A 12,114-nucleotide genomic window follows, 5' to 3' on the forward strand; every position below is an offset into this window, starting at 1 on the left:
CACCTAACTGCAGCAGGGAAGAGCTCCTTGCCCCACCCCAGCCATTCCACAGATATATAAACCCATTTTTCCTACTTCCAACAGACCTCACAACCTCTGAGGATGCTTGCCATAGATGCAGGCGAAACGTCAGGAGAAATGCCTCTGGAACATGGCTCTATAGCCCGAAAAAACCCACAAGAACCTACAGATATAGTATTTTGAAAGAGGCCCCTAAAGAAGGACAATGATATGTTGTATGTTCCAGGGTGGGCAGACCAGACAATCTCCACATCAACACTGACAAAGAAACAACAAGAAATACTGTTTACCCACAAGCAGAAAGAAATTAAATATATTAGAAACAAACACTTTCTCATTACTTTATTTTCCAGATCAGCAGACTGGGCCACAACAACGTGTGGCAGGGAACCGCTAGGGTAGTAAATAAATTAGTAATGAATAGGTGAGAGGACGGTCCAGCAATCAAACTTTGCTGTAGAATGAGTAGTTCCCCAGTAGATCCTCCTAAGCTGCAGCGAGGGGTGGTGGTGGTGGTGGGCGGGACTGAGGCTGTCTCTCCAGGTCGGGCTGGGGAAGGGAAGCGTGGGCGCTCTGCTTGGAGGAGGCCCACCTAGTTCTCCTCCCTGAGCCCTGCAGCGAGGAGGCGAGAGGAGCCCGCGGTCACCAAGGCAGCCGCTCAGGTGGGAGGGAGGGAGGGTGGCGGAGAGGTACCTGCAGGGCGGATCTGTCCTCCCAGTCCCCTCCCTTCCCTCCTTCTCCGCTTGCGTGTCGCCGCGCATTCCTCAGGCGCAGGGGCTGCAGGCGTTGCAACGCCTTCCTCGCTCCCAGCATGGCTCTGGAAGGGGGCAACCGAGGAGGAGGAGGAGGAGGCAAGAGCAGCAGCAGCAGCAGGTAAGGAAGGGGCCCGAGAGACAGCAAGGGTGGCGGGAAGGCGAGAGAGAGCCCCTGCTTCCTCCTCTCTTCCTCCCCCACCTCCTCCTTGCTTTCCCTCTGAGCTGAGAGTCGCTTCAGGTATCTGCAATGCAGAGTTGGGAAGAAGTGAGCAGGGAAAGAAGTTGCCGGGATCCCCTTCTGTAGAGGCACCCCCATTTCTCCCTCTGAGCGTCCCCCCTCTTTCTCGCCAAACTCAACCCTCCCTGCCTTCAGGCCAAGGCCGGCCAAGTTATTTTAGCACCTGAAGTTGCAAGCAGGAAGGAAAATACACACCTCGCCAGGCGTGACTGTATAACCCAGCCATGGGCAAACTCCCGTCCTCCAGGTGTTTTGGACTACAACTCCCACAATTCCTAACAGCTGGCTAGTATTTTAAAAAAACTCTAAAATCAAAACAGTAAATAAAGAACAACACTCAAAAACAGGAGGAATCAGGGCCAGCTAACCTCCCAACAAAGGATTCACCTAGAAGAATCAGTCAGGGTGAGCTAACACCTTCCAACAAAGGATTCACCCAAAAGAATCAGTCAGGGCTAGCTAATACATTCCAACAGAGGTTTCACCCAGAAGAATCAATCAGGGCCAGCTAACACCTCCCGACAAAGGATTCACCTATCGATCAGGGCCAGCTGACACCTCCCAACAAAGGATTCCCCCAGAAGAATTAATCAGGGCCAGCTGACACCTCCCAACAAAGGTTCCCCCCAGAAGAATTAATCAGGGCCAGCTAATGCCTCCCAACAAAGGATTCACCTAGAAGAATCAATCAGGGCCAGCTAACACCTTCCAACAAAGGATTCACCCAGAAGAATCAGTCAGGGTTAGCTAATACTTTCTAATAGAGGTTTCACCCAGAAGAATCAATCAGGGCCAGCTGACACCTCCCAACAAAGGATTCACCCAGAAGAATCAATCAGGACCAGCTGACACCTTCCAACAAAGGATTCACCCAGAAGAATCAATCAGGACCAGCTGACACCTTCCAACAAAGGATTCACCCAGAAGAATCAGTCAGGGTTAGCTAATACTTTCTAACAGAGGTTTCACCCAGAAGAATCAATCAGGGCCAGCTGACACCTTCCAACAAAGGATTCACCCAGAAGAATCAATCGGGACCAGCTGACACCTTCCAACAAATGATTCACCCAGAAGAATCAATCAGGGCCAGCTAACACCTTCCAACAGAGGCTTCACCCAGAAGAATCAATCAGGGCCAGCTGACAGCTCCCAACAAAGGATTCACCTAGAAGAATCAATCAGGGCCAGCTAACACCTGCCAACAAAGGATTCACCCAGAAGAATCAGTCAGGGTTAGCTAATACTTTCTAACAGAGGTTTCACCCAGAAGAATCAATCAGGGCCAGCTGACACCTCCCAACAAAGGATTCACCCAGAAGAATCAATCAGGGCCAGCTAACACCTTCCAACAGAGGCTTCACCCAGAAGAATCAATCAGGGCCAGCTGACAGCTCCCAACAAAGGATTCACCTAGAAGAATCAATCAGGGCCAGCTAACACCTGCCAACAAAGGATTCACCCAGAAGAATCAGTCAGGGTTAGCTAATACTTTCTAACAGAGGTTTCACCCAGAAGAATCAATCAGGGCCAGCTGACACCTCCCAACAAAGGATTCACCCAGAAGAATCAATCAGGATCAGCTGACACCTTCCAACAAAGGATTCACCCAGAAGAATCAATCAGGACCAGCTGACACCTTCCAACAAATGTTTCACCCAGAAGAATTAATCAGGGCCAGCTAACACCTTCCAACAGAGGCTTCACCCAGAAGAATCAATCAGGGCCAGCTGACAGCTCCCAACAAAGGATTCACCTAGAAGAATCAATCAGGGCCAGCTAACACCTGCCAACAAAGGATTCACCCAGAAGAATCAGTCAGGGTTAGCTAATACTTTCTAACAGAGGTTTCACCCAGAAGAATCAATCAGGGCCAGCTGACACCTCCCAACAAAGGATTCACCCAGAAGAATCAATCAGGATCAGCTGACACCTTCCAACAAAGGATTCACCCAGAAGAATCAATCAGGACCAGCTGACACCTTCCAACAAATGTTTCACCCAGAAGAATTAATCAGGGCCAGCTAACACCTTCCAACAGAGGCTTCACCCAGAAGAATCAATCAGGGCCAGCTGACAGCTCCCAACAAAGGATTCCCCCAGAAGAATTAATCAGGGGCAGCTAATGCCTCCCAACAAAGGATTCACCTAGAAGAATCGATCAGGGCCAGCTGACACCTCCCAACAAAGGATTCCCCCAGAAGAATTAATCAGGGCCAGCTGACACTTCCCAACAAAGGATTCACCCAGAAGAATCAAGCAGGGCCAGCTAACACCTTCCAACAAAGGAGTCACCAAGAAGAATCAAGAAGGGCCATCTAACACTTCCCAAGAAAGGATTCCCCCAGGCAGGAAGCAGCCAGGCATTGAAGCTCCAAGGCCATTCAATGCTAATCAAGGTGGCCAGTTGCAACATTCACACCTGTCTCAAGCAGACATTTGCCCATGCCTGATATAACCCCTTGCTGCCTTTGCCCCAAAGCAGCTGGCGGCTGCTTCACCTAGCCCACTGGTGGACAGTGGAGATGATGATGATGATGATGATGATTATTATTATTATTATTATGTTCATTATGTTTATGTATGCCCCACTTTTTCTCTCCACAAGGAGAGGGCCACAAGGGCTTCACAGTGGCAACCGAGTTGACTTCAAGTCATACAGACTTGAGTAGAGTTTAAGACCCCACACTTCAATATTCAAGCAGGCCTTTGACAATGGCTAAGACACCAGTTAAATTAGATTTATTTTATTTATTTCATATCAAAAGCATTGCATAAATTAGTATAAAACTGATAAAAATAGAGGGTGTGCAGGCGGCTAAATATCTTCTGATCAGAAATGGGCAACAGCAACGGCATTGTCTGTAGCCTCCAACAATTCCTCCTCTGTACATGAGGCAGGGCGCAATGGACAAGCATACAGATGCAGAGTTAAATTAGATGACCAAACAAATTGATATTGATTCTGGCACTTTGACGTTACTTTTAACTTGTTTTGTGGCTGGCAGGCTCAATGTGGTTGTACCGTCCATTTTAATTAGTAGCTATTGCTCTGTTTTTATGGAGTATTTCATTTACATTGAGTTGTTTTTTTGTCTGGTTCTTTTAAATGTTGTGTCATGTTAATTGATGGCTATTGTTACAAATGTTGATGTATTTTATGTGTTTTATGACATTATTATGTGCTGTTCTGTAAGCTGCCCCAAGTCTCTTTTGGGAGATGGTGGCGGACTATAAATAAAATTATTATTGTTACTACTACTACTACTCCAATACTACTATTGTTGTTGTTGTTGTTGTTGTTGTATTTGGTACTGGGAAAAGGGAGTTATGACAAGAGAGGTAGAGAGTATTTGGGGAAGGGGGTGTCTTGGTTCTCTTAATCGAGGCCCCTTCCACACAGCTTAATAAAATCCCACATTATCTGCTTTGGACAGGAATATATGGCAGTGTGGACTGAGATAACCCAGTTCAAAGCAGATATTACGGGATTTTCTGCCTTGATATTCTGGGTTATATGGCTGTGTGGAAGAGAAGGCCTCCACAACCTTTAGGAAGGATGCTACCTGAGTATAGATGTCCTACTTGTCTATAGTACTTCTCCCTTCTCTTTCCTGTCCAACCCCGAGAAAGGGAAACGGGCTGGATCTATACTGCCCTATATCCCAAGTTCTTATCCCAGATTTGAACTGGATTGGCACAGTGGGTTAAACCGCTGAGCTGCTGAACTTGCTAACCAAAAGGTTGCAGGTTCGAATCTGGGGAGCTGCATGAGCTCCTGCTGTTAGCTCCAGCTTCTGCCAACCTAGCAGTTCAAAAACATGCAAATGTGAGTAGATCAATATTTATTTATTTATTATTTATTTAAAACTTTTATATCCCGATCTTCTCACCTCCGTAGAGGGACTCAGACCGACTTACACCAAGTATTCAATGCTACCAATACAAGTTAAAACATCAACAATACAAGATTAAAATACATATAGATAAAATACATATATACCAAATCGCCAAGGTAAAATCATGTTCAACTCAATCCGCATATGTGGTCACTCACTTTGGTCTGTAATCAGTCTCAGCCATTATTCTGGGAATGCTTCGTTCCATAACCAGGATTTCACTAGCCTCCTGAAGGACAAGAGGGAGGGGGCAGAGCTAATCTCACTCTGGAGAGAGTTCCATAGCCGAGGGGCCACCACAGAGAAGGCCCTGTCTCTCGTCCTCACCAAACACGCTTCAATAGGTTCCGCTTTGGCAGGAAGGTAACAGCTGCTCCATGCGGTCATGCTGGCCACATGACCTTGGAGATGTCTATGGACAACACCGGTTCTTTCACTTAGAAATGGAGATGAGCACCAACCCCCAGAGTCAGACACAACTGGACTTAATGTCAGGGGAAAACCTTTACCTTTATATCTCCACTGCCAGATAATTTGGGATAAGCAGATAATCTGGGATCATATCCTGGGATATAGGGCAGTGTGAAGGGAGTCTGGAATGGGAGCTATGGCCTGACCCTGACTGAGGAGGAAAAGTTGTGGACCACAGCTATATCAGAACTTAATTTTTTAGTCATATCTATGGCTCCTTCTCCACTGCCTATATCCCAGGATCTGAACCCAGATTATCTTTTTATCCCCTTCCACACAGTTGAATAAAATCCTACGTTATCTGTTTTGAACTGGAATATATGGCAGTGTGGACTCGAATAACCTAGTTCAAAGCAGATATTGTGGGATTTTCTGCCTGGATAATAGGCGTTATATGGCTGTGTGGAAGGGCCTTCATATAATCCAGTTCAAAGCAGATAATCTGGGATCAGATCCTGGGATATAGGGCAGTGTATATCCAGTCTATGTCTAATTGCACTTCTGTGGTAAGGATTTGAAATTTATGAGGCTTTGACTCAACACTAGAGAATCACACAGGTTCTCCAGTCCTGCTACATGTGACAGTCAAGAACTGGGAATTTTATAGATAGAATATGCCAAATGGCAGTCTTCATCCATTGTTTCCTCTCATGCTTTTGTAAGACCCCTTGATCTTGGGGGTTTTCACCACCCACATACGCCAATGACAGCAGATCTTATGTACCTATGGCTGGGCCATAGGTTTTTAAATCCTTGTGTGTTACTGTTTATTGTTTATATGTGATTTTTATTAACTGTATTATATTGTTTTTGCTTATTGCTTTCTTGTTTTTCTTGATGTGTTGTTGGGCTTGGCCTCATGTAAGCTGCTCCGAGTCCCTTGGGGAGATGGTGGCGGGGTATAAATAAAGTTATTATTATTATTATTATTATTATTTTTAATAATTTAAAAGGCAGTATGTTTTTTGTGCAGTTCTCTGTTTCCGGGCTGGTTAGCATGTTTCTATGAATCATAGAATCATAGAATCAAAGAGTTGGAAGAGACCTCATGGGCCATCCAGCCCAACCCCCTGCCAAGAAGCAGGAATATTGCATTCAAATCACCCCTGACAGATGGTCATCCAGCCCCTGTTTAAAAGCTTCCAAAGAAGGAGCCTCCACCACTATGGATCTATGAAAACCTGCCATTATGGATTCCACTTAGGGTTCATGCTAAGACTAGGTTAGATTCAGCTCAAGGATGTAGGCTTGCTGTTTATTGGACATTGATCTCTCTGGCTTCTTAAACTTAGTTCCTGGTTAGTTAGGTATACAAAGCTGGTACAGAAAACTGTAGTTTGCGGTGATCGATATTGTGACTGAAGAGAAACACCTTGAGTCCGTTATTGGGAGTGCGTAGCAGATGCATTGCTTCAGATTCTGTTTGACTACAGTTCCCACAATCCCTCATCATTGGTTAAGCAGATCAGGATGAGAGGAAGCAGCAGGGCAGCAGTATCTAGGTTCACATATTCCTTAATGCATTCCAGCATGTCTGATAAATGCTTTTCTCAAGTCCTGTTACCTAAGATCAGAGCAGGAATTGTGAGAGCTCTGCAAAGAGTACAGGCCTCGGGTTGCAGGTTGTTGAAGAGTTTTGCCATCCTCAATATCAGCTGCTTTTAGTTAGAGGTGGGACTCATGCATTCCCCAGATGTTGCTGAACAGGAACCCTTGGGAGTTGCAGTCTAACAACATCTGGAAAACCATATGATTTTGACTTCTCCTTTAACTGAATACCCCTAACTCTAAGGCAGGGATCCACCAACTTTATAAACAGAGGGCCAGGTCACAGTCCCTCAAACTGTTGGAGGGCCGGATTATAATTTCAAAAAAAAATATGAACGAATTCCTATGCACACTATCTTATTTGTAGTGCAAAAAAACCCTACTGTAAAACAATACAATAATTAAAAGGAAGAACAATTTTAACAAATATAAACTTATTAGTATTTCAATGGGAAGTGTGGGCCTGCTTTTGGCCGATGAGAGAGGATTGTTGTTGTTGTGTGCTTTCAAGTCATTTCAGACTTAGATTGACTTTGAGCGAGGGCCAGGTAAATGACCTTAGAGGGCCTTATCCGGCCCTCAGGCCTTAGTTTGAGGACCTCTGCTCTAAGGGAAAGACACATCATAACAGCAGGCAGGGGTGAGGAAAGTCTTATTTAAAGGGCTGTTGGCCGTCAGCATAGACCAATGGTTCCCAACTTTGGAGCTTTATTTGTTTTGGACTGCAACTTCCAGAAATCCTAGCCAGCTTACCAGCTGTTAGGAATTGTGGGAACTAGAGTCCAAAACATCTGGAGGACCAAAGTTTGGGAATCACTGGTGTAGACCAAGCATGGGCAAAGTTCAGCCCTCAAAGTATTCCTCTCATTTAGTTATTTTGGCCAGGGTTCATGAAAATTGCAGAATTTGAAGAACCGCATTTTGCCCAATCATAGGGAAAAGGTGAACTAAGCATGCCTTCCATCAGCCACAGCCAACATAGTGGGAGATATTGGGAAGTGCATCCCAGAAACATTTAGAAAGCAACATGTTGACTACCCAACATTTCCTATCCTATGCAAGATGGATTGGTGGCATCATTCAGTCAGCATCCTCTGTGTTCCTATGATAAGCCAGAAAATGAATCTAAGAACAACTCCTAATTCAAAAATTTGGAAACATAACTATTCTTGACAATACGCCTTTGAAGACTGCTCGGAAGCTTCAAATAGTCCAACGTTAATAGGTTAATAACTGGGGTGGCATACAGGGAGCATACAACTCCATGTTACGCCAGCTCCACTGGCTGCCAGTTTGCCACCGGACACAATTCAAAGTGCTGGCTTTGGCCTATAAAGCTCTAAACGGCCCCGGCTCAAATTACCTGTCTGAACGCATCTCTCCCTATGAAACATTGCGGATATTAAGATCCTCCGGGAAGGCCCTGCTTTCCATCCTGCCATTGTCACAGGCGCAATTGGTGGGAACGAGAGACAGGGCCTTCTCGGTGATTGCTCCTCGGCTATGGAACTCCCTTCCTGGTGAGATCAGGTCGGCCCCCTCCCTCCTGTCCTTTAGAAGGATGGTAAAACCTGGCTGTGAGATCAAGTTTTCAGGACAGGGCAAAAAAGTGGCAATAGGAAAGATGACCAGGCCAATTAGATTTGACTAGGACAGTTTTAAATGGTGTATTTTAATATTTTGATAAATGTTTTTAAATGTTTATGTATTGTATGTGAATTTGTGTCCGGGCATTGAATGTTTGCCATGTATATGCTGTGCTCCGCCCTGAATCCCCTTTGGGGTGAGAAGGGCAGAATAGAAATGTTTTAAATAAATAAATAAATATGCTGTCTGAGAGAATCTGGAAGTGGTAAGACACCCCCCCCCCCCCCCCCACACACACACAAACTGAAAAAGAAAAGTTTCAAGTTTTCAAGCATCAATTATTTCTGACTCACATTTTTGTGATCTTGAACAGAAGTACATCTGAATTGCTAGGAAGTGACAATCACCGTATGCCCCACCTTTGCAGAGGATCCAGGGCCCTTCCACACAGCCATATAACCCAGAATATCAAGTCAGAAAATCCCACAATATCCGCTTTCAACAGGGTTATCTGAGTCCACACTGCCATATATTCCAGTTCAAAGCAGATAATGTGGGATTTTATTCAGCTATAGGGAAGGGGCCCCAGTCCTGTTTGAAAAAGGTGGGGTAGATGTGCTGGCAAGGGCCTTGCCAAGCCTGTGTTTGCTTAGTGTTCACCAACTTGGGAACCCTGGGCTTGCCGGTAAAGCAGAGGTGAGCAAGCTTAGAAGGTAACCAAATAGTAGGTGACGTTGACAAACAGATATCCAGGGCCTTCCCTTGAAACCTCAGGAGGAAGTAGAAGGAAGGAGTATACAACATGGGGCGTTTCCCTGATAGTATGAGACATGGCTCCAGGGGAGAAGTTAATAGTTTTAGGTCACTGAGTAAATTTGTCTTTTCCTATAAATATACAGTAGAGTGGGTTGTTGTAGGTTTTTTCGGGCTATATGGCCATGGTCTAGAGGCAGTAGAGTCTCGCTTATCCAACATAAATGGGTCAGCAGAACATTGGATAAGCGAAAATGTTGGATAATAAGGAGGGATTAAGAAAAAGCCTATTAAATGTCAAATTACGTTATGATTTTGCAAATTAAGCACCAAAACAAGCAGTTCAATACATGGTAACGTTATGTAGTAATTACTGTATTTACGGATTTAGCACCAAAACATCACAATGTATTGAAACAGCTGAGTTGGATAACACAAAATGTTGGATGAGTGAAGGTTGGATCAGCGAGACTCTACTGCAGTTAACTTTTGACAGAATATCTCATAAGATGTATTGTTGAAGGTTTTAATGACTGGAATAACTGGGTTGCTGTGAGTTTTCCGGGCCGTATGGCCATGTTCCAGAAGCATTCTCTCCTGATGTTTCACCCACATCTATGGCAGGCATCCTCAGAGTTTGTGGGATCTGATACCTCACAAGACTTTACCCAATCAATTTATTAAATTAGTTCTCTTTTGAAAACAAAAGCAAAAACTCTGACGTGGGAGTTATGCTAACAGTAATTGAGGAAATGGTCTTTGGCACAGAAAATGCTGTTGTAAATTATTTTCATCCAAAGAGAGGGCATAAAACCCAAAGCCTCAAAGCATACAGATATACGTCCATTAAAAAAGCCTCTGACAAAGAAGTACACTTTTACAAAGCCATTTTTGCACTCAGTTAGCCACCTTCCTTTCTTCTTTACCTGCAAGATTTTTGTAGCATTGGAAGTGGGCAGATGGTGATGAAGCACTGGAGAAATACAAACTTTCAGTATAGGATTGTAGCAGTGTGTCTGCAGCAAACAATGAAGTAAACTCTAAATAGGTAAAGAACGAGATTCTGCTCTCTCCAAACCTACCATACCTGTGTGTGTCTTTATACAACAGGGAAGGTAACTAAACAGCATCCAGAATTCCAGATTGAGCATGTGTGACCAATTCTGCCTCCAATATGGAGGCAGAATTGGTCACAATATGGAAGCAGAATGGGGGCAAACTGCTGCAGTTTGGGTGTCCTCTTGGACTCATCACTTACGCTTGAGGCTCAGGCGTCGGCGGTGGCCGGGAGGGCTTTTGCACAATTGAGACTCATGCCCCAACTGCGACTGTACCTCGTGAAGGCTGATCTGGCCGGGGTGGTCCATGCCTTGGTCACCTCCAGATTGGACAACTGTAATGTGCTCTACGTGGGGCTGCCCTTGAAAACGGCTCAGAAATTCCAACTGGTCCAACGGGCGGTGGCCAGGTTGTTAACTGGTACTCCTTACAGAGAGAGATCAACCCTCCTGTTTAAGGAGCTCCATTGGCTGCCATTCATTTTCCGGTCCCAATTCAAGGTGCAGGTGCTTACCTACAAAGCCCTAAACGGTTTGGAACCCACCGACCGCATCGCCGTATATGAACCCACACGATCCCTCCGATCATCGGGAGAGGCCCTGCTCACAATCCCATCTGCGTCGCAAGCGCGTTTGGTGGGGACGAGAGACAGGGCCTTCTCTGTGGAAGCCCCCCGACTCTGGAACTCTCTCCCCAAGGACATCAGACAAGCCCCAACGTTGGCAGTCTTTAGGAAGAGCTTGAAGACGTGGCTGTTCCAGTGTGCCTTTCCAGAATAGGAAACTCCCAGCATCATGTCCCAAATGCACTTTATTAGAGATTTAAGATTGTATGCACACCGCACCTACTCTAAAAACCTATACATTCCACCTGTCATATCCAGCACTTTTTAAATTTTATTCATTACATTTGGCCCGGCCTTTAGTTTTAAATGCGTCATGGTGCTATTGTTTTAATGTTTACTGTTACTGCTTTATGTTTATTGTTTTGCTTTATGAGTTTTATTGTTGTATTTGTTATGCTGTTGTTTTATTGAGGGCCTTGGCCTTTTGTAAGCCGCACCGAGTCCTTCGGGAGATGTTAGCGGGGTATAAATAAGGGTATAAATAATAATAATAATAATAATAATAATAATAATATGTTAAAAAATAAATCTATAACTCTGGATACTAAAATAGAAATCATAAGAAAAGTGGGTGTTGAAAAAAATAATCCCTTAGCATACCTTGGAAGAAACTTTAACATGATATTTAAAATGTTAACAATGTTTTGTTTACTTGTATGAGACCTACCCGACATGATTCTTTCATTTCACATGTGCACATTGTTAATCTTTGATAAAGGTTTGTTGAATCATGTTGAACTACTTTTGTGACATAGAGTCATAGAGTCATAGAATCAAAGAGTTGGAAGAGACCTCATGGGCCATCCAGTCCAACCCCATTCTGCCAAGAAGCAGGAAGGAGTCTTTCCATTTTCTGATTTTTACAAAAAAAATGTTTTTCTTACTCTGTGTTCGAAAAGACAATGTTTCTCTGTCCGGTGAAGGCCACTTCCGAATCAAAATTATAAGCACGAGGGACTGGGGAGGGTAAAGTCAAATCAATAATGGGTGTCCTTGTTTCTCAAGTCACATGGCCTGTCAACCATCGTTACTTTAATTTTATCCAGATCCAACTTCTGTGGGCTTGCCCATGTCGAGCTTGCTTAAACCCAGAAGCTAGGTGCTGTAGGCTGTATATCAGAAGGAAGAAACTGACAAAACCACCTCTAAGGGGTCTTCCGC

The 12,114-nt window shown here is 44.6% G+C and overlaps 1 protein-coding gene across 1 annotated transcript in view; it reads left to right on the forward strand.

Moving 5' to 3' along the window:
• Window positions 1–543: 543 nt before the first annotated feature.
• Window positions 544–12,114, forward strand: part of TTC39A (tetratricopeptide repeat domain 39A) — a 60,261-nt gene continuing 48,690 nt past the window's right edge. Inside the window, exon 1 of the mRNA XM_060763588.2 lies at window positions 544–894. Coding sequence (XP_060619571.2) covers window positions 833–894 — 62 coding nt within the window. The 5' untranslated portion in view covers window positions 544–832. The remainder of the gene's footprint in view (window positions 895–12,114) is intronic.

Source organism: Anolis sagrei, chromosome 2 (genome assembly GCF_037176765.1).
Source record: "Anolis sagrei isolate rAnoSag1 chromosome 2, rAnoSag1.mat, whole genome shotgun sequence".
NCBI classification, from domain to species: domain Eukaryota; kingdom Metazoa; phylum Chordata; class Lepidosauria; order Squamata; family Dactyloidae; genus Anolis; species Anolis sagrei.